This window comes from Zootoca vivipara, chromosome 6, assembly GCF_965207765.1.
Source record: "Zootoca vivipara chromosome 6, rZooViv2.hap1.1, whole genome shotgun sequence".
Taxonomy (NCBI): Eukaryota; Metazoa; Chordata; class Lepidosauria; order Squamata; family Lacertidae; genus Zootoca; species Zootoca vivipara.
The window spans coordinates 12,778,664-12,802,473 of NC_142589.1; the positions used below are offsets into that span (position 1 = coordinate 12,778,664).

The window sequence follows — 23,810 nt, forward strand, 5'->3', positions numbered from 1 at the left end:
TTAGCACTTCACAAATGAAAGTAGGGGACACCCTTGTAATGCCCAGGTTAGCTCTGGCACAATGGGAGTCACTGCTAAAATCTGTGAGCCATTACCTCTACCCCACTTCCCACTCCTGCCTCTTTACACGAGGCTAAAGTCCTATTGTACCTCTTTGTATATTTTACAAGTAGGACTTGCAAGGAAAGACTACTGCAATGTGATCTGACCTCCTAAAAGGAAGGATCCTACTCCAGGATCCAGCCAGGCACGCTTTTCTCCATCAGACCATTCTGCACACAAACCCCAATTGGCCCCAATCTTCCACTTTTCCTTTACAAAGAACTCACAACGTTCTGTGAGCTAATACTGCATTTTATGGTTGTCATATATAAAGAGACCTTGTGGGTGCTTTTGGTAAAACCCTGGTGGAAAAACATGCAGCGACCACACACAGTGTGATCTTTTGAAATGGCTTTTCATGCACAGTACAGGTTGAAATAATTAATTCTTCTGTTTTTGTTTAGTTGTTTTACAGGGCCTTTTCCAGAGTTCAAAAAATAATCCCACAGCTGCATTGGATAAAATGGCAGGCTGTGTACTTGCACAGTGCTTGAGTTTATGTGTCATGATAAACCATGGTTTAGTGTTACATGCATCAGCAGGAATACTTGCACACAGTGTGCTTAAGTGTCACACCCTCAGGCTGAAAAGTAGGCTCTCCACCCCAGTGTAAAACTAGTCAGTTTCTTCAACCCATGGTTTCTGAAGTTGGTTGGTTAAACAAACTAGTGTTTGTTTGAAACCTACTTATGTTTATGTTCTCAACTGGTTCAAATCAGCTTTAGAAGCCCTCCTATGATTGAGGTGAGGTAGGTGACAACAGGAGAAAAAGCTTCTTGGAATTACACCCTACACATGGCAAATAGTTTGATGAGTGTTGGGTGCCAATTCAAGCCCTCTCTAGTTTGCCCAGGCTTTCAAAAGCTCCCTAAAGTTGCTTGTTGCCAACTGAGTTTTTTTTATTCATATTTTACTGCTACTTCTTTTGTATCACTTTTTTAAAAAGTTTTTAAAAAGGAATAACAGAATTATTTTAGCTTCCCCTCCCCGCCCAGTTGCTTGCTTTCAGAGTTGCAGTCATAAGCCACCTGCAAAGTTTTAGATGGAAAGAAGGGGTGGGCATCTTTCCAATAAATGCAGATAAAACTCAAATACTGCTCTGGTATTGTGCTTTGTTGTCTCATAAGCCCTAATGAAGTTAACACTCCTTTTGCTAACACAAGCAGACCTACAAAGTACATTTCCAGGGGGTGGGAAGGAAAATGCATGGGGTCCAGGTAGCAAGGGAACTCTGCAGCAAGAGGCAAGTCTTCACAAGCACACACAAGCCGTGTGAATACAACATTCCATGGCAAGAGCTCAACTCTCTACACTGCAAGGGCCACATTCCCTGCTGTGCAACCTTCCAGGGGCTGCATATCAGTGGGGAGCAGGGTTATGGACAAAATTGGGCAGAACAGACCATTAAACAAGCAGACTTGGTGTTGACTGGCAGGGGCTCCCCAGGGTTTCAGGCAAGGGATATTCCCAGGGCTACTTGGAGATAAAGATGGACGGATCTGACAATTTTGGTTTTCTTGGTTTCTCATCTCCCCCCCCCCATCTTAAATTCAGCACTCTACATTTCTGTAGCAGTTCCTTCTTTATATCCTCATGTAAATCTGTCAGCATTCTGGTGCAAACTACTCCTAGTAAGCACATTTTTGTACGCAGCTCTGACTCACATACACATTTTTGCAAGCGGTTTCCACAAACACAATGCATTTTTCTATTTTATTTTGATGAATATATTCACTTTTATGTACACTTTCCCCTAAGGCCTAAGACATGCATTTATTTATTTATTTTAAAAAAGGCAACTGGACGATGACATTGCAAAATTCATAGAAGTGTGAACTCTGAAGGAGAGGTATGTTTCGGTCCTCATATTGTTTTGGGAAAAGAAAATTAAGTAGGTTCACATTTAAATCAAACTGAAGCAGATTTCTCCCTCTTCTTCTACCTGGGGATACTGGGGACCTTCTGCATGCAAATGGGAAGCTCTGCCACTGAGCTGCAGTCTTTCTCTTAAGACAGTGGTTCTCAAGGAGTGTGGTGTGTCACACTGGTGTGGCCAGAGAGGGTGGGAAAGTTTGACTGATTCAAGGACAATCAAAGAACCATTTCAACATTTCAGTGTAGAATAGTATCAAAATAAATATTCTTTGATATACATGCAGAAACAGTATCCACTCCTCTTCCAAGAACATTGGCTATTCCTCTATAGTTCCCTGTGACATGTCGTTATGAACAGGGATTTTCAACTCAGACAAATATGAAAGATCAGAAAAGAGAAGTGCTTATTTGTGTTGATGTGGAGCTGAGAGTTTGTCTGTTGCATATTAGACCTAGCAAAAGCAAACTCACATATTTCCTTGAGTTTCTATACATACTTAAGATACATATACATAAGAGACTTGTTTATAATTATATTTGGGGGATGATTCATATTCATATGTAGCTGCATTATTCTAGATGTCCCATGGTTATATTATACCTGAAGGAGTGTATCTGCCTCCATTGTTCAGCCTGGACACTGAGGTCCAGCTCCAAGGGCCTTCTGGTGGTTCCCTCACTGCAAGAAGTAACAGGGAACCAGGCAGAGGGCCTTCTCGGTAGTGGCGCCCACCCTGTGGAATGCCCTCCCATCAGATGTCAAGGAAATAAATAACTATCTGACTTTTAGAAGACATCTGGAGGCACCCTTGTTCAGGGAAGTTTTTAATGTTTGATATTTTATCGCATTTTTAACATTCTGTTGGAAGCTGCCCAGAGTGGCTGGGGAAACCCAGCCAGATGTGGGAGGGGGGAGATAAATAAATAAATAAATAAATAAATAAATAAATAAATAAATAAATTATTATTATTATTATTATTATTATTATTATTATTATTATTATTTATAAAGTAGTTGTGTTCTAGGTTATAAATCAAGCACTTTATGCTGGCCGAGTACCGTAACAATAAACTACCTAACTAACTAATCAAGCACTGATAGGAGTTGTTCCTTTTTGTTTTCCAGGATATTTCTTGTCCATAAAAAAAAAAAAATCAGAGTGGCGCAAGCAAATTTTTATTCTGAAACTGCAACCCAGAGAAAAAAGTTTGAGAAACACTGCCTAACATAGGAAGCTGCCTTACACTGAGTCAGATCACCTTGCTCTGCATTGTCCACATTGACTGGCAGCAATAGTCCAGGATTTTAGGCGGGGGATTTTCTCCCAGCCCTACCTGCCGACGCCATTGGGAGCTGAAACCTGGGACCTCCCTGCATGCAAAGCAGATGCTCTGTCCACATAGCTACAAAGTTTGCATCCCATGGCCTTGACAAAAGTCGGAAGGTAACCCCTTACCTTGTAGAGCTGGTGGAAGCCGAAAGCGATGCCCGCCATGATAATTGCTAGAGCGCCATAATCTCGCCATCTGGAACCGGGGGGACCTGTAGGGCAGAAGCGAAAAACGTAAGAGTGGGGAGGAACGAGCAGGGTTTTGTGCTATTCCCTCCTGCGCTGCTTATCCAGGCACAGGATAGAGATGGCGAACTTAGGACCTTCCAGACATGGTCAAACTCTGTTTCCCATCAGCCTCCAGCTAGCCTGGTCAATGGTCAGAACAGATAGGAGTTGAAGTCCGACAAGATCTAGAAGGTCACAGATGGTGTTTCCTGCTTGGCAGGGGGTTGGACTGGATGGCCCTTGTGGTCTCCTCCAACTCTATGATTCTATGATTCTAGGTTCCCCATTCCTGAGGAAGAGCCTTCAGTAAATATGGAGTAATTCCCCAGAGAAGCAATTGTAAAATTGTCTAACCAGGGATATAACACTTCAGCTTGAGAGTATGTATTACAAGGTTAGGTTTCAACGTCTGGCCAGTGATACATTCCAAATATATAACCTCATCCACACCACACATTTAAAGCACCATCATCCCTCTTTAAACAGTCATGGCTTCCTCCAAAGGATTCTGAGAGCTGCGGTTTGTTAAGGATGCTGAGAGTTGTTAGGGTGGATGTCCCTATTCCCGTCACAGAGCTACAGTTCCCAGGGTTCACTTGGCTCAGAAAACGTAACCGCCAGTCCTGGCTCTGGATTTTTCAATCTCAACTCCAAATGGGTTGTCTCCTACTTAGAGCAGACCCGCTAACGTTCAATATCATTAGTCACTTAGGTCCATTCATTTCAATGGGTTTACTCTGTATAGGATAAGCAACCCAAAATCTTGCAAATAAAATCCCCACTCTTACAGAGTTACTGTCTTCTAATGAACCATGTCGGAATAGTTGCCCCCAGATTTGCCCAGGCCCCAATGTCCCACTCCTTCTTTGACCTCCAGGAAGACTCCGAAGACACCTGTAGGTCTCCCTAAGTCCCCCCCCCCATAGCAATTCCATCATCTGCGGCCTTTGACCTCTGTCATCTCTCCCTCTGTCCCTGTAATGTTCGTGCTAAGAACATTTTATTGCCCCCTGGTTTTCATTATTAATGAAAAGGGACCGAGATGATCTTTCGGAAAGTTCAGAGAGTCTATAAAGACGAGGAGCTGAAATGCCATTTTACTCGTTTTAGGGATGTGTGGAACAACTCTGTCTTGTGGCGAAAAATAAAAGGCACCGAGGAAAAGGGGAAAAGAACTAATTGAAGAGAGGGGAAGGGGGAAGAGAAGGAGAAGAAGGAGAAGGAGAGGAGGAAGAAAACATCCCACATTCTTCACCAGCTCCCCTGATGTGACAGTGAGAAGGGACTATGTGACCCAACCCTGTGGACTAGTAACTTTGGCAGACTTATTGCACAGTTCCTTCAGCTTTAAGGAGAAGGAGCGGGATCTGTGTGGGAAAACCTACCACTTTCTGTAATAAGAGTAAGACGACTGTGAGAGCAGGATGCTGGACTAAATGAGCCTTTGGCCTGATCCAGTGGAGCTCTTCTTAATGCAGTGGTATGGAATTCCTCAAGGCCTGCAAAATATTTAATGGGGAGGCCAGCAATCTCCCTACCTATATAATAATCTGTCATATAGCAAATACTAAGCTAGGTCAAAAGTGTCACATAAATAACTACCCAAGCAGGGCCCTACAGAACAGTCATTGAATTGTAGAGTTGGAAGGGACCCTGAGCATCATCTAGTCCAACCCCCTGCAATGCAGGAATATGCAGCTGTCCCATATGGGGATCAAGCCTGCGACCTTGATGTTATTAGCATCATGCTCTAACCAACCGAGCTATTCAGCAGCAGCAGCATCCAGCTGAGAGCCCTGTTCCCCATATTTTTTATATTTTTATTTTTATTATTATTACCCCGTCCATCTGAGCATCTTCCAGCATTTATAAAAACACACCTGGAAAGTCAGCCAAGGAGTACATAAGGGCAACTGGTTGGCCTCCAGCAATTGGCATCCTGAGGTAGACTGCCTCTGAACGCTGAGGTTCTGTGGAGCTATCGCGGTAAGAGCCATCCACAGACACTTCTCTCATGTGGCCTTGCCCAATCCCCAATCCCCCTTTAAAAACAATCTCTGTCACCCATCTCTCAAGCAGCCTTCCAAAAAGTTTTGTCAGCCAACAAATGCCCACATTGGTCGTTTGTGGCCTGGAAGCAGAGAAAGCAGACTTCTGTGGCACTTCTTTGAGCGATCGCCTGGAGGCACCCCTCACCTTGCCACAGGAGGCCTACTTGAGTGGCTGCTTTAACATCCAAGGGCAAGGAGAGCAGGAACCAACAGCCCTTGTACGAAAGACAGTGGAATTTTTTTTAATATATATATATTTAAAAAGGTGCAAAACCAGCACACGAACACCCACCGACAAGGGTCGTAAATATTATGGGATGCTGACAACGCCCGTGCAGTGCAAACACTGCTTGCACACCTTAGCTCAGGAACTCCCCGGAATTTGTATGTAATGAAGGAGATTAGAGGAGGTGGGGAAAAGTATATATAAACCCTATCAATCATTTAAACACTTAGAGTCAGATTTCTCCTCACTTCTGGATTAGAGTATTTCATAAATGCCAACGGCAGACAGCACCAGTGTTCCCACTCTGCCTCCTTTATTTCCCTTCCAAGTTGGGGGGTTCATTTTGGGAGCGCGTTCAAACTAGTCAGATTGAGTGATGCTTCCAGCAACTAATCGCATGTCAAATAAAAGATATTTTATGTAATAAATTACAGCTACAAGTAATTCAGATGTCATTTATCAGTTTTATTATCAGTCAACCCAAGTCTTGTTTCTCTATATTAATCAAAATCAAGGAGTTGGTGGCTTGTGTGGTATATGTGTGTGTGTGTGTGTGTGTCTCTATGTGTTGGTTTTTTTAAAAGAAGCAGCAGCAGTTTTTGACACGTCTTGGCAAAAGTACAGATGGGAAAGACAGACAGACAGACAGACAGACAGACACACACACACACACACACACTTGCACATGCTAGTGAACTCAAGCAGCAAGGAAGAAGAGAACTGACTGGTTCTCTTCTGTGGCTAAAGGCTTAGCATCAGCATTAAGGAATTTGGGAGTTTAAAATAAGGAAAAGTGAGGAAAGTGACAGTATGGCTAGCAGCCATCAATAGCCCTTCTCTCCATGAATTTGTGTAACCCTTTACAAAGACCCCTAGGTTGGCTGCCATCACTGCCTCCTGTGGGAGTGAGTTCCAAAGTTTAACTAGGCGTTGAGTGAAGGAGGACTTCCTTTTACCTGTCCCAAATCTTCCAACATTCAGCTGGGTGGCCACGAGTTCTAGTGTTATGAGGGAGGGAGAAAAAACTTTTCTCTATCCCGTTTTACCCAGGCCATGCATCAATTCATAAACTTCTATTATGTCACCTATCACTTGCCTTTTCTCTAAACTAAAAAGTCCCAAAGGCTGCAAGCTTTCTTCTTGCTCTGCATGTGGGCTTCCTGGAGCTATGAAAAAACAGGACGATGGACTAGATGGGCCTTTGGCCTGATCCAAAAGGGCTCCTCTGATGTCCTTATGCACTTTCCGTACTTCAGGATAACCTCTAGAGCCAGTTGGAGAGCAAGATGAGAATTACATCTCGAGCCGAAGGGCCGCAGCTTAATTGCACGTTTGAGTTGTTGCATGGAGATTAATTAATTTCCTTGTCATTTTCACGAGTGAGGATGGGAGCCAAAACCACAGCGAGCGGACAAGTTGCCGTTCACTCTACAATATCTTTATTGGGACTAATAGGTGCTAGTAGATTGCCGGCGTTAAATCTTTATTAGAGGCTGGGATCGTACTAGCCTGGCGTCGGGAACCAGCAGCAACCTCAAGGGTGTGGAAACGGGCAAGATGGCAGGTAAGTTTCAATGAAGAAATGGATCCAAACAAGTGGTGGGGAACTGTGTCCCCCACTGCACAGCCTGAGGGCCACATTCTCTTCTGGGCAACCTTCCTAGGGCCACATGCCACTGGTAAGCAGGAGCAGAGGTAAACGTGGCTGGCACTGTGCATGTAAATTTCACCTCTGTACAGTAGACTAGCTTCTACACATACTCACAGATTCCCTCCCCCCTCAATCCTCCATCCAGGCAAGCAAGAAACAGAGGCAGGGAGGGGATGTGGCCTGGGGAGACGGGGCATATCCCGGAGAAGGGATTTATTCAAAGTAGGCCCACTGACATTAATGGACATGGTTACAGGTAGGTAGCCGTGTTGGTCTGGGTCGAAGTAAAATTAAAAAATTCCTGCACACGAAAGCTCATACCAAAATAAAAACTTAGTTGGTTTTTAAGGTGCTACTGAAGGAATTTTTTTATTAATGGACATGACTGACTTGTTAAATTTTAGCCTAATGGTTGTACACAACCCAAAATTGTAAAGATATTATTTAAAATACATATTTTATATACATACTATGTATAATACGCATCGATTTGGAATGGGAAGCTGCTCTTTTAGGAATGATTTAAAGGTTTTTTTTTTTAAAAAAAAACCAAAGCCTAATTCTCCCACTCTTATATTGCCTCCTTGTATTCAAGCCTTAATGCATTGTCATTCTACAGACAAATGTTTCCACCATCATAGGAGCTAGCACCTGAGAAAAACAAAAGTGAGATAAAAACCAGAAACACTTCAGAAAAACGCTGCCTGTTTCCCAGCCCTGAGAAATAAGACAAGACCGAGAGGCGTGTGGAAATAAAACAGTCTGGTGGCTGCCATGGGGCTACTTACTGTGTGGGGCAAGATGAGTCGGCTGAATCGGCACCAACTGCGTGGAAAGGCTATGGGGCTGAGGCTCCTCTTTGGCAGTACCTGACTGCTGGAAGGCCAGGTCAATTTCTTCATCCGTCAGCCCTTGAAAGAAAAGTAGAGTCATTTAATACCGGTCCATTTGGGTGATGTGCCCCAGCAACCTCAGTCTGCCTTGAGCCATCCCCCACCTGCCTGCCTTTTTAACCTACAACCAGCCCAGGAGGTGGTCTTACCTGCCAGCTTCCTCCTCCTCAGCCTCAGCCCTTGTACAGGGAGGAGGAGGAGGAGGATGGAGGAGGAGGAGGAGGATGGGTGTGGCCTGTACCACACCCTTTTCAAAAGCCATGAAGAAGTAGAAGAGTTTGGATTTGATATCCCGCTTTATCACTACCCTAAGGAGTCTCAGAGCGGCTAACATTCTCCTTTCCCTTCCTCCCCCACAACAAACACTCTGTGAGGTGAGTGGGGCTGAGAGACTAGCCCAAGGTCACCCAGCAGCTGCATGTGGAGGAGCGGGGAAGCGAACCCAGTTCCCCAGATTACGAGTCTACCACTCTTAACCACTACATTAGGGTGCTTGTTCTTCAAATCAGAGGTGCGGACCAGAGAAAACGCCAGCGAGGCCAGCAATAAATGGCTGCCATTTGCATTCCTCTCTGGAAAAGAAGTTCCCTTCCATCCAAGTGAGATTACCGCTCTCTTTCTTCCATCTCCATCACCATCACACCCACTTGTTCCGCTTTTCAATCGTCACAATACATTTCACCGCTACTGACTCTGCCCACACTCTCAGAGGCAATACCAGTTGCTGGGAATTGTAAACGGAGAGTGCTGTCTGGGTGGGCCACTGTAAGAACAGGATGATGGTTCCTTGGACTATTTTGACAGCCAGGCTCTCCTTATGCAGGGTCAGACCACGTGGCAAATACCACATTGGGTTAAGTCCTCGAATGAGCAACGTTCGAATTAGGATTTCCTCCAAAAGAAACAGATATTGAACTAGGACAGGAAGCAAACAAATACGGACTGGCCCCAGTAAAAAAAGACAGGTGTAAGTGGAGGTTGCAGGCCCGTAAGAGCATAGGAAAAGCCCTGCTGGATCAGGCCCAAAGCCCATCCTGTTCTTACAGTGGTCAAGATGATGCTTATGCGGAGGCCCAAGCACAACAGCCATTTCCCCCACTTGTGATACTAGCCATGGTGGGGCCATTGATACTTCTATCAATTCACTTCTGAATTCCATAGTTTAACTATGCGCTGCATGAACATCGGAAGAGCACGCAGGGGTCAGCAAACTTTTCCAGCAGGGGGTCGGTTCACTGTCCCTCAGACCTTGTGGGGGCCAGACTATATTTTGGAGGGGGGAAATGAACGAATTCCTATGCCCCACAAATAACCTAGAGATGCATTTTAAATAAAAGGACACATTCTACTCGTGTAAATACACACTGATTCCCAGACCATCCGTGGGCCGTATTTAGAAGGTGATTGGGTTGGATCCGGTCCCCGGGCCTTAGTTTGCCTACCCGTGAGTTAGAGAAAGCCCACCTAGTCCAGCATCCTGTTCTTGCAGTGACAAACCAGGTGCCTCTTCTGGGAAGCCTGCAAACAGGACCTGAGCACAATGGCGATCTCCCCACTTGTGTTTCTCAGCAATGGATATTCAAGGACACCACGCCTCTGACAGCGGGGGTACAACGTGGCCCTCCAGACCAAGAGGCTTCCCAACTAAAAACCCAGAATCCCCAACAGAACTCCCCGGAAGCCGCCTTGCAAAACTATTTTGGCAAATATGCGCGTCGCGTCTCGAATTTTGGATTCACTGGGGTGGGAGCCACATTCTCTCTTCACTGCCGCAATTTAACCTTAAGCGACGGGCGTATTAGCCTTCCCTGACACTTTTTCCAAATGTGGCTCATTCAATTTCCTTAATTTATCTTTGAGTTTATTGCTGCTTTTGAAGTAGCTTTTCTATTGCAATTCCCCCATTCCGTCAAAAAAAAATAAAAATAAATCCGCAAAAAACTCACACACAAAACGAACATAGTGGGGAAAACGTACACCATCAACTGCAAATGTGGCTCATTTTAATCCGTAATGGGGTGGGCTGGGGAAAAACAACACAACAGCAACAACAAACCCAGGGTAGGGAAGGAGAAAGCTAACAATAATGTAAGAAAACAGACAGGGAAACAAAAAACTAATTATTGGGTTAGACGACTAATTAGTCTAGATCGTTTCTGAAGATGGGAATAATTTGCTTTATTTTATGACAAATGCGGAAATAAAAAAAGGGGGGAGAAGAGAGAGAGAGAGAGAAGGGGGGAGTGGAAATCAGGTCTGACTGTGATGAGCATGAATGGGACCCAGAAAACATCAGGAGGCAATAAAAACAGAGCAGAACAAGCTGAGATGAAACTTTTGGAAAAGGACGCTGATGACCTGCCGGTTATTAAAAGGTGGGCGCTTGGCTAGCTGGGGCTTTAAATCCGGCTCTCTGAAAAGCTATCATCCATTTTAGGGGTGGGCTTAGGGGAGAGGAAAGAGGGGTCCCCTCTCCATTTGGAGAGGCCGCAACATCTGGAAAGGATTTGGCCAATGAGAGAGGGAGACAGAGAAGAAAGAGGAGCAGCTGCTGACCAGCAGCAGAAAAGGAAACTGCACAGCTGGCTCGCTTTTTCAGAGGAAGAAAAAGTCCTTGCTGAGAAAGGGAAGTAGAAGGGGGTGGGAGGGAACGTGCCATGAAGGGCAGATTCTACAACGCAACGCAAGGCCCAGAGGGAACAAGACTATAGAAGGAACCATGCCTTTTTATTTGATTTTAGTGTCTTTTTCATTTTAGAAACTTAAGCCAGGTCTGCACGTTTTAACAAAATTTATAGACTGTTTGACTGTGTACGCAGTTTGCAAGGAATGTTAAAATTATCGTGGGTTTTGTTTTTTGTTTTTTAGAATTGAAGAGCAATTTAAAACCGTGAAAAACCGTTGAAACCAAGGATTAAAAAAAAGTTTAAAACATGTCGACATATATGTTGCCTGAGTAGGTTGGCTTAAACAAAAAGTTTTAAGCAGGTGCCAAAAAGAGTGTTCAATAGGCAGAGAGTTCCAAAGTGCAGTGCCAATTCTGCAAATCGAAGTGATCAAGTGGACACACATTGGGTGAGGCAGGCCCCACAAGAAAACTGGACCCAAACTGTGAAGTTATATTATATATGTTAGAATTCATGGTGTTATATGCTGACAGGGCCGCACTCTCGTCAGCAACCAGCTGCAGTTTCTGGGTCAAGCGCAAGGGAAGCTCCACAGAGTGCCTTGCAGCCATCCAAGAAGTCATCAATGCTCTCCTGGCCCGGGAATACAGTAGCAGTAGCTATCGCACCAATTACAACTGGTAAAAGGCACTTCTAGCCCCTGAGGCTGCCTGGGCCTCCAGGGACAAAACTTGACTTGAATTACTTTCATAAGATGCTGTAGGTTTAGGCTTAAGAAAGAGTCTTGGGGTGGGGAAAAGAGAAAGAGGGGGATCCTGGGAACAGCACTTCTGGGGACCCTGGGAAACGTCATTTCCAAGGCACCCAACTGGCATATGATATAGCATGGATGGAGAATCTGTGGCTCTCTATAAGTTGCTGGACTCTCAACTCCCATCATCCCTTATCACTGGCTAAGGATTGGCGGGGGGGGGGGGGGAGAGAAATTCAACAGGTCGCCTCTAAAGGTGAACCCACACAATCCACATACAATTCAAAACACTTTAGCCCTCCTTCAAAATCTGCACTTTCAAGAATTTCACAACTCAGATCTGAAGTTTAATAATATGTACAAAAGTGCCCGTGCCTGGGTAAAACTTTCTCAAGTTTTAAATCAACCCCACTGAGTTCAACAGATCTGACGCCTAAGGAACAATATATAGGATTGCACTCGTGCTGATCCTAATAAACTGGGGGATTTATGGGGAGGTGGCTATGGGGGCTGTCAGGATGAGCTCTCCTGCTTCTCAAACTTTACTGTTGCTGTTATGAATGCATCCCAATTGAATCAGGCTGCCCATTCCCCTCCCTCTACTCCCCCCCCCAAAAATCCATTCAAAGAGAGCATATGTGATAAATATTATCACTGAAGATTGCACACCAAACCACAGAGAAGCCCTTTGTTCTTGAGGTCTCCAATCTGGAAAGCACAGGAAATAACACTCATTGTTAAGCTACCCTCCTCCCAGCTAGATTCGCATCCTGTTCGGGAGGGATAAAATAGATAGAAATTTGTTTCTTGCGTTAATCTGGCCATATTAGCCAGCAACAATAGGATTAGGCAGAGCACGGCTGTTTTCATTAGGGATCCTCTTAAAATAGGGATTGGAGAGGGCTCTAGAGATACAGGCAGAATATGTGTGTATTCTGAATATCCCAGATGCCTACGAAGGCTAGTGGCTCCTTGACATGGCTTTTGGGCATCTAATTGACTACAATAGGGAACAGGATACTGGCCTAGATGGATCCTTGGTCTGACGCAGCAGGACTGTTTTCATATTATACCAGCCATGATAGGTAACAATGGATCACCCAGGCTCAGAGGCACTCTAATTTGGGAACCAGTGGCTGGAGATGAAGGGCAGAGGAGGGCAGGCCCTCTCTACAAATATATATATTTGTAGGTCCTGCAGCCGCTCACACAGAACCTCCCCCCAGCTTGATGAGACACCACTGATGAGCACTTTTGTGGCTGCTACACATCCATCTATTTCGATAGCCTTTCCAGGTTTGATTGGCCCAGTTCCATGGGAAGCATTTTTATTTTTAAAAAGCCATTGAGTCTTGGTCAAAAACTGCTCGTGGGAGCCCCATGGGCTGTTCATGGTCATCTATGGCTGCGGTGGCTGGGGCAGATGGGAGCTGTGGTTTGTTAAGGGTGCTGAGAGTTGTGAGGAAACCCCATTTCCCCTCACAGAACTACAATTCCCAGAGTGGCTGAATCCTGGGGAACTTTGGGAAAGGTAGCTCTGTGATGGGACTAGGGGCTTCCTAACAACTCTTAGTACCCTTGGCCAACGACAGCTCCCAGAATTCCCTGGGGCAAGGTGTGACTGTTTAAAGTGGTATATGGTGGCCTAGGAGCGACACAATGCTCTGATTCCAAGAGGTCTATGCAACCTGAAAGCTTGCTGTGTTTACCGAGACAGTTCCCCTCAGCGAAAAGGGAGTCTCTGTCTGCTTTACAACTTTGGCTCAAAGGCCATGCTGCGTCTCACATTTGTGCAATGCCCAGCCACTGAGCAGCATAACACATGCACATACACACACAAACACCCTTGCCTCTGACATTGCAACTGCCTCTGCCTCTCTCTCCTTGCTAGCCAGTCCTTCCCCGCATAAACCCAACGCTTCCTATCTCCTGGAGAAGACCGAGACCCAGGCAGGATCCAAAAGGTTAAAAGGAGGAATGAAGAGAGCTGCCGATTGTAAGTGAATTATATTTGGCCTTGAAAGCCGAGAGACGCGGCTATATTATAAGGAGGCATCTCTCTCTCCCTCTCTCTCTATATCTGTGTTGTTTACCATCACCCTGACTAATGCAAACCGTTTTTTTTTTGTTTTAAATAATCTCATGCAAATTAGACACACACTTCCTTCCAGTTGATTGCTATCTGCAAGGAATAATATAACCGCAGAGGGTAAGAAGCAAGGACTGAGCCACAGCAAAGGGATGCAATGAAAACAGAACGTGACCCACATATCGACCCCCGCCGCCGCCACTGCCACCGCCGCCACCACCACTTTTCTCCATCCATCTTCCGTCCAGCCAGATGCCACCACCACTGGATGAATTACCCCTTATTTTCATAACACCTTATAGTATTTTTCTCCGTGGAGGTCACGGGTGGAGGTGGCTCCTGACTTGCATTATACGAAACGGGTCTTTCGCACAAGCTGTGTACACGCCATGCACCGGAAACCTCTGTGCAGTTTACCACTGCACGGAACTACACTTCCCAGAACCTTAGCAAACTACAGTTCCCAGAGGTGGAGGTACCTTCCGATTTGCATTATACAGCACAGGCCTTTCACACAGGCTGTGTTAACGCACCATACATTCCTCCTCCTCCTTAGCCTTAGTGCTGCCCTTGTGGAACTTGGCAGGGAAGAGAATGGGGACAAAACTAGGAGGAGTTGGCTCTGCCTAACATTAGCTCTGGCGCCACCTACTGTTGGGATCCCAACCACTACTGAGGATACGTAGTGCTAGGGGTGAAGAACTCTCATGAGTCCTGTGCAGATGTTCTGGAGTAGGGGGTATTAGATGGAGAGTGAGAGGAGGTTGTAGGAGTGGTCCCCCCCTCCTGGGTTCTTACCCAGTCCAGAGACTTGGAAAGATGGCCATGCAAATGGCTGTAGCCACCTCGTTCTTTGAAAGAGGAGCTTAGCAGGTCTTGCCAAGTGTTGGAACAGCATCCTAGCACATGCCTATTTATGAATGAAGGAACTCAAGAGAATGATGTAAGCCACCTCAAGTCCCTTAGGGGCTAGCTGGGATATAAAATGCAACAAGCAACTAAGAGCCAGTGTGCTGGAGCGGTGTGAGTGTTGGACTGGGACCTGGGAGACCAGGGTTCAAATATCTGTGCTCAGCCAAGAAACTCACTGGGTGTGACCTTGGGCCTGTTACTGCCTCTCAGCCCTACCTACCTCGCAGGGTTGCTGTGGGAATTAAATGAGGGGGAGAGCCATGCACGTGACCTTGAGCTCTTTGAAGGAAAATGTGAGATATAAATGCTGACAACAACAACAACAACAACAACAGTATTCAGGGCTGGCCTGATTCGAAGTACAGTGGTACCTTGGGTTAGAAACACCTCGGGTTACAAACGCTTCGGGTCACAAACTCCACTAAGCCGGATGTAGTACCTTGGGTTATGAACTTTGCCCCAGGATGAGAACGGAAATCACGTGCAGGAGGCCCCATTAGCGAAAGCGCGCCTCAGGTTAAGAACAGTTTCGGATTAAGAACGGACCTCCAGAACGAATTAAGTTCATAACCTGAGGTACCACTGTACACCATTATGGATCATCAACAAGTTGTGTTCCCACCAGGGATTGAGAATCTGTGGCTGCCCAGATGTTGCTGGGCTCCAGCTCAATTCAATCCAGATGTTGCTAGACTCTGAGCTTGATTCAAAGTGTTGGTTTTGACCTCTAAAGCCATTGTCCTCTACCCTCTTAGGCTACCTACACATGTAAATGACTGCTTTCCACCCCATAAAAGCATAGGAGGCTGATCCATCCCCCCCCCCTTTTCTTACTCCAGTCAACCTGCAGAAAGAAAGAAAGTCCAGCAGAATTTAAAATGCAGCTCGGCAGGGGTCAAAGGTGCGACCCACTGATATTTCACCCAGCACACCGTCTTGTTAGAGGGGGCCCTGTCAGGTCAATTTCATCTTTTAAAGTTCTGTTTAAAAACACACACACACCAAAGCAAACCTAAGGTCAAGAGAAATGTCCCTCTGCATCCTCTCCCCTCTGCTTTCTTCATTTACGTGGAGACAATTTATTTGGACTATTCTCCCACCCCCACCCCCCTCTCTCTCTTTTTGTACCTGCCGCAGTTGCAAACCAGTGGTGGTCACGCTAGCAGAGAGAAGGGGGGGATTGCAGATACAGAAGGGGATTTTTGTGTGCATGTGCATGTAGAGAAAGCATGCAATTTCCACTTGCATTGAGAGAGAGAGAGAGAGAGAGAGAGAGAGAGAGAGAGAGAGAGAGAGAGAGAGAGAGAGTTGCTGCTGGATATGAAAAGTGGCTTTAAGTCCTGTGCAGGATTATATCTTTCTGTCAAATTTGAATGGGTTAGTTTAGACTAGAGAAAACAACAAAAATTATCAACTGCTGCTAGCCTGCTAGCCCTGATACCTACGCTCTACCTCAAAATACAGGAGGGGAAGAGTCGCTCTCGTGCTCAGGTCTTGCTTACGGACTTTCCATTGAGGAAACTGGTTGGCCACTGCAAGAATAGGACATTGGGCTATATGGGTCATTGGCCTGATCCAGCAGGCTCCTTTTATGACAGCAAAGGCTTACATGAAAGGTACTTTTGAGTACTTTCTTTTAAGTACTAATCACCTATGGAGTCTCCTTGGAAGTCTTCAGAACCACGTCTTGCAAAGTAGTGCCACTCCATACATATCCAGCTTTCTTCCTCAAACTCTATGCATTCTTATCCTTTTTCGCCTCCTTTCTTACTTTTTCCTGTCTCCTAAGTGTAGGCAGCACCTACACTTTGGAACTCCCTGCCTGTTGAGATTAAGCAGGTGCCTTCACTGTATTCTTTTCGGCGCCTGCTAAAAACGTCATTGCTTTTATTATTGTTGAGTAAAGAGGAATGAGATTTAATTCATCCTGAAAGTCTATAATGAGGGAGACAGTCACAAGCGAGGGCCAAAAAGGGGTAGCTACCACTGAAAAGGCCCTGTCATGGATAAATGCCAACTGGGCAGCCGAGCACAGGACTGGGGAACCTTTGGCTCTCCCTATGATGTTGGTCTCTAGCTCCCATTATTGAACATGTTTCCTAGCCCTGTTTTAATCACGGCTAACAAAAGCCAGAGCAGACACTCATGCATAGGCACAGCAGGAAGCCTCCTTTCTGGATGGGGCTGCCAGGAGCCTTGAGTCCAGAAATGGCCAAACTGTGAGTCCTCCAGATGTTGCTGTACCCCATCACCCCAACCACTGTCTATTCTGGCTGGGACTGATGTGAGTTGGAGTCCAATAACATGGAGGACCAAAGGTTCCTTAGCCCTGACCTAGCCCAACTTACATGTGGGACCTGCAACAAAAATGTTGCAGCGCTGAGTTCAGGATCCCAGCCACTTCATCTCCTTCTCTCTTTCCACTGTTTCTCACTCCCCTGAGTCCACCAGGATTCTGCAGATGCTAAGCACGCTGTTGTCACTGGGCTTGTTTTGGGAGTTCCCTCCCCCATTAAGTTTTCCCTAAAAACTTTTGCAGAATTTGGGGTCCCTCCACGCCTGTTCTAGAAGTGTGGGGTGGAGCAGCACTGTCTTGGCTACCCCAGCCACAAGACTCACACCCTGAACATGGGAATTAGAGCATGTGACCTCCGTCTGCCAAAGAAAAAAGCACCTAAATACACACCATACGTTTAAAGCACCCCCCTCAAAGAGCCATGGGAACTGTAGTTTTACCCCAGAGTGTTGTGATCCCAAGAACCCTTAACAAACTATAGTTCCCATGATTCTTTGGGGTGGGGGTAGGGGAATGTGCTTTAAGTGTGTACGTAGCCAAAGAAAAAAGATGAATGTGTGGGATCCAATTAAAAATATGGTGCTAATGCAGCCAGGAAAAGGAAAGGTTAAGTATAAAAGCATTTGTTTGGAGGTGTGTTTTTTTGGCTTTAAAAAACAAAAACAAAAAAAAACTGGCAGGAGTTTTTGCCTTGCTGGCTGTGCTTTCGAAGTCTATAATAAAAAAGGAAATGTAAATGGAGGCGAGGAAGCCAATGTCAAGGGGTGAGAGTTTGGGAGAGGTTGTTAAGTATCTCCGTCTCTAAGGCTGTGTTTTCTCTCCCTCCCACCCCCTCCATAATTCTCCCCCCACCCTCCACCCTGCCACTTACGGGACCTCCTGGGTGATTGATGGATGGGAGAGAGAAAGAGAAGCCATAAGAGATGGCCACCTGCCTTTCAAATAACCGACACACACACACACACACACACACACACACACACACACACACAGCCTTAGAAAAGACGGCAAACTCCTTTTTTTTAAAGTGCGAAAAATAGCATTACTACTATTTTCTTTTAAAAAAAAGACAACTAAGCAAATCTCTCACACACTCCAAAATAGGAAATACTTTTTGGAAGAAGGGGATAGAGCTTGACATTGACATTTTAATTTTTTATAGGGGAGGAGAGAAGTTTATTTATTTATTTATATTATGACCAACCCCCCCCCAGTCATCTGAACAGCTGAGCAGAACGAGGACTCTTTCTCCCTCTCTCTTTCTCCCCCTCCTCTCCCCCCCCCAGCCCTGGGCGCCTGCACCACCCCAACCCCGCAAGCCGTTAAAAGTCGTCGGGTGACCCGGAGACCCCTATTTCCCAGAGCCTTGTATAAAATTGAATTTTTTAAACATAAATTACACGTAATGACGACACTGTAAAAACTAACAGTAATGGAAAGCTGTGCTGTATTTCATTAGCCTGTATTATTCCAAGCCACCTGATCCAGGCGGGCCTTGTTTATGAGTTAGGGTGTTAGCAGGATGCCGATGGAAGCATTTGCTTCGACCTTGCACTTCTCATTGGGGCATGAAATTACGACGGCAGCACCTAGATATTACGGCCATAAATACAGTAAACTGCAAATTTAAGCCAACAGCTCCTATTGTCTCCGAACATAAAGCTGATCGGTATTTATTTAAAAGGAGAATGAAAAAAAATATTATATATCACCTTGTTTATGGGTTTATTTCCAACCCCCCTTTCCCATAAACCCACCTCCAATCAACCTTATTTCCACCCCCAAACAAAAAAAAAACCCCACACACCCAATTTGTTTATTTCCAATCTCAAACACAAAATTTTAAATAGGTAAGTGCAAGTTTTCTTACCCAGAACACAACAACGAATGCGGCTTCCTGCAACCTGGTGCCCTCCAGAGGTTTCAAACTGCAGCTGCCACCAGCCCCAACTGATGGTTCAGGCTGGAGGGGCACCAGGCTAGCGAAGGCAGTGTGGCATTGTGGGGAAGTATGTTGGGCTTGGACCTGGGAGACGAGGGTTCAAAACCCCCACATTCAGCCATGAAGCTCACTCGAAGCTACCTTGTAAGCATGATTAGGACTGAGTCACTGCTAGCCAACTTCAGGCAGTCCAGCAATAATTTCAGAATCAAACCCAAAACTACCATACTTTAAAATATATTATCTTCTCCCCCCCCCCCCCGGCGCATATTCCGCTCTTTAATTTTTGTGCACACATAAACCTCTGGCTAAAATGCTAAGGAAAAAATAACAAACACCTCCATAAATTAAATATTCTCAGATGGTAGAGATTATCTTTTGCAAATTAGCTTTGTAAAGGATTTTTTTCCAGGGGGGTTGGAGTATTGCAATCCTGCAGTGAAAGAAAGGCCAAGCTTGATGTCGGCTTACATCGGGGTGGGCGGGGATAGAGAGAAAAATAACATAAATTGCATGCATCCAAAGGGATGGAGGACCCAGAACATTTCTATGTCATCTGATGGGAATTTATTTCTGATGCTTCAGACTTAAATGCCCAACATTCACCATCCATGCCATCTTGGGAAAGAAGGCTGTCCTGGTTCACGTTGGTCTTGTTAACCATTTATTCCACTAATTATTATCTTTTGTTTGATTGCTTGCTTTGCACATGATACGATAAAATGCCCTGCTACTGCACCTTTGAATACTTAGCAACGGACGTTAAGTTAATAAACACATGTATTAAAGTACCCCAAACTTCCTTATGCCTAGAAAATGTCAAAGAAGATGATCAAGAGAAGGTGGGGTAGAACCAGGGCCGGATTTTGGTTTGATAAGGCCCTAAGCTACTGAAGGTAATGGGGCCCTTTATATGTCCAGCTGTCACTGTTTTTTGTGTTGAATATATGCTATATGGTAATTTATGGATCATAATATTATAAGGAGCAGGCTAGCAGGCGGGGCCATTGCTTACATCATAGGAGCCTACACAACACAAAACACTCTTGCTGTATGTAGGTTTTCTTTTATTTGTTTTTTATCTTATATTTTGGAAATGTACACCCAGGGGTTTTTTTTACCTTTAATTTTTTTGGGGAGGCCCAAGAGAGTGGGGCCCTCAGCTATAGCTTGTTTAGCTTATACATAAATCCGGCACTGGGCAAAACATAGGAAGCTGCCTTATTTTGAGTCAGACCACAGTTCTATCTAGCCTAGAGGTCAGCAAACTTTTTCAGCAGGGGGTCGGTCCACTGTCCCTCAGACCTTGTGGGAGGCCAGACTATATTTTGGGGGAAAATATGAACAAATTCCTATGCCCCCCAAATAAAACAGATATGCATTTTAAATAAAAGGACACATTCTACTCATGTAAAAACACCAGGCAGGCCCCACAAATAATCCAGAGATGCATTTTAAATAAAAGGACACATTCTATTCATATGAAAACATGCTGTCCGTGGGCCGGATTTAGAAGGCGAATGGGCCGCATCCAGCCCCCGGGCCTTAGTTTGGGTACCCCTGAGCCCATCAGTGTTGTCTACACTGACTGGCAGCAGCTCTCCAGGGTATCAGGGTATCCCATTTGTGGAATGCTCTCTCCAGGGAGGCTGGCCTGGCATCTTCATTACATATATTTAGGCGCCAGGCAAAAATGTTTTCTTTCAACCAGGCCTTCTGCCGATTAACATAATATGGCTTTTTAAATGTTGGGGAGGGGGGCTGGTTTGGTCTTGGTTTTTATTTTTATTATTATTATTACACAGTTTATGTTATCTTTTTGCATTGTTTCTACAGTAGTACCTCTAGTTGCGGACACGATCCATCCCGGGGTGCCATTCACAACCCGAAAAGTCCGCAACTAGAGCGGCGCTTCTGCACGATAGAGCACTTCTGTGCATGTGTGAAGCGCACAGAACGCTTCTGCGCACGCACACGCGTCGAAACCCGGAAGTATACACATTCACAAGCCGAAAAGACGCAACATGAACCTAACGCAACACGGGGTATGATTGTATTGCAAACCGCCCTGTGATATTTGGAAGGGTGGCATGGAGATTTAATCAAGGACACACCTTATTTCTGGGATTGTAAATTGTTTGAACTGCTTTCCATATTGTGTTGCAATGGCTGTAACCCACTCTGGGACCTTAGGGTGAAGGGCAACTGAACAACAACAACAACAACAACAACAACGTATAGGATTGCAAAACCGCTAGACTTAGCAAGTGCTACAGAGACTCCCACCAGAGATTGAGCTCTTGTGGTCAAGTGATCCATCTATCTGGGTGCTCTTAAGGAGCAGAGGTGCAGAGTAACACTGGCTGGTGGACAGATACCGTGTTTCTCATATTATAAGACACGTCTTATATTTATTTTTTCCTCAAAAAAACACACTATGGCTTATTTTCAAGGGATGTCTTATTTTTTTTCCTCCTCCTCCTGCTGTGGCCGGCATTGCTGCTGCGCCTATCACTATGTCTTATTTTCGGGGTATGGCTTATATTCCTTGAATGCTTAAAAATCCTGCTATGGCTTATTTTATGGTTATGTCTTAAAATATGAGAAACAGGGTATTATATGTGAGCATGCACACTCTTGTGTGATTGTACATGGGCAAATCCCTTTCCAGGTACGTTGCTGGATTAATGCTATCCCCAAAAGCAGAACAGGTTTTTTTTTGGGGGGGGGGTTCCTCCCTGGAGGAAAATTAAGGGGGGAAAGAAGAAGATGGGAAGTAGGTGGAAGTAGAAAGTTTTAGAGCCTGCTCACCGCCCAGACCAGCATTTTCTTAGTCCAACCTCTGCGCCCTGAGAACCTACTCACCTCTATTACGTTAAATGTAGCAGAAGGAGACGCTGGGGTGGCCGGGGGAGGCGTGGAGAGAGAAGGGGGGGGAAGAGACTCTCGACACAAAGGCAAAAGGACACTGGAATATCGCAAACCGTATCACGGCATAAATCACACCATTACAAGCCAGTGCAAAATATATTTCATCGGTACTTTGGAGGCAAAGGAGACACACAGCTTCGCTTGTCAGAAGAGAGGTCAGGTCTCCCCCCTCCCTACCTTGTCCCACGCCCCCCCCCCCAAACCACCTCCACATCGGAGAGAGAGTCCTCTGGTATGCTTGAAGCAGATGCAATTTCCCAGGGGCGGTGGAGTCAAATTGGAGCTACTTTAAAAAAAAAAGCCTTGCATTCCAAAGGAAGAGAGGGGCATTGAACATTGCGATCTGGGGACCACCTGGTGAATTTCTAGTTGTCCTTGTGTCCGTCCCTGTCCCCCACCCCCACCCCGGCCCAAAGAAAGAGAGATGCTGATAACATCAAGAGGAAAAACTGCAGGAGACAGGAGTTTCTTGGAAGTTTCCACTGACTTGTCTCTTTAGCATCAAAGGAGATGAACATTTTTTAAAAAAAAACAACCAACTATTGTATTTATATCCCACTTTTTTCTACAAGGAGCTCAAGGTAGAGCACATTATGCATCTCCTCTTTTCTTTTTTCTTCTTCTCAGCAACCCTGTGAGGTGGGCTAGGCTGAGCGGCTGTGACTGGTCACCTGTGAGCTTCATGGCTGAAATGGGATTCGAACCTGGCTTCCAGCACTCTAACCACTGCTCCACACTGGTTCTCTTGAGCTGTGTGCAAAGTTGGTCATCCACACACCCCAAAACATTTGTAAATGGAGTTTCACTGAATCATGGTCACGGTAAGGATAAGCACAACAGCTGAGCTGGAGTTATTTAAAATCAAAGTTAGCTGCCTTGTGACCCTCCCTCCCGCGGCTACAGAACCGCAATTCCCATCAGCCCTGGATAGCATGGCCAATAGTTCCGGGAGTTGTAGTTCAACAACATCTGGAGGGCCACAGGTTAGCTGCCCCTGGTTTAAACTGTTATGGGGGATATAAAATAATAAGGGGAAAGGCTGTGGCTATCATTACTTACCTTTAGGCATCCAACAAAAACATTTCTTTTCTGACAGGCCTTTTAAAAAAAATAATCAGTGGGTGAGAGCTTTTATACCTGCCTTTCAAAAATATGGCCACATGACCTGGAAAAACTATTTGCCTACAAACGGCAGCTCCCTCAGCCTGTAAAGCAAGATGAGCGCCGCAACCCCAGAGTCGTCTGCGACTGGACTTAACTGTTAGGGGTCTCCTTTACCTTTACCTTTTTCCAAAAATATGAACGAGTTTTTAGAATTTCATTTTTAGTTTTATGCTGGTTTCAATGCATGCTGTACTTATTTATTGTTGTAAGTCGCTCTGAGTCACTCTTTGTGGGCAGGGGACACCTTGGAAGTGAACTCTCCTTTGCTGGAGGTCTTCAAACAGAGGTTGGATGGCCATCTGTCAGTGATATTATTATTTTTTTACCCATGGTTCCTGCACTGCAGGGGGTTGAGCTTGATGGCTCTTGAGGTCCCCACTCTATAATTGTACGATTCTAATACGTTTAAACAGAAACACAATAACTTCTCATGCTTAAAGACAGAGTGGTGGAAGTGGGTCCTTATCTAACTCCCCTTTCCTGTGATTCGAATCCAAACCCTCGGGACTCCTGCCCGCAAAGGGGCAAAAGCTTTAGAAAAGAGAAGAAGCAAAGCAGGGAAGGAGACAGCAGTGTTGCCAGTGACCACGCTGCTTGAGTGGCAAAGAACGGCCAATATTTCATCACTGCTCTCAGGGGAGAGTCAGGGACCGTGTTAGTTGCTGCTCAGATCCTCCAGGGCTGAGATTGCCACAACAACCGCAGCTCTTTGGAGGTCTATTATTAGGGTTACAGTATTTC

General features: G+C 45.4%; 1 protein-coding gene across 2 annotated transcripts in view; it reads right to left on the reverse strand.

Annotated features, from left to right (window-relative positions):
* Positions 1-23,810, reverse strand: part of PEX14 (peroxisomal biogenesis factor 14) — a 116,238-nt gene that overhangs the window by 13,328 nt on the left and 79,100 nt on the right. For both annotated transcript variants that reach the window (XM_035120490.3, XM_088671549.1), the window contains 2 exons: positions 8,253-8,375; positions 3,435-3,520 (listed from right to left, as the gene is read on the reverse strand). In XM_035120490.3, coding sequence (XP_034976381.1) covers positions 3,435-3,520; positions 8,253-8,375 — 209 coding nt within the window. The remainder of the gene's footprint in view (positions 1-3,434; positions 3,521-8,252; positions 8,376-23,810) is intronic.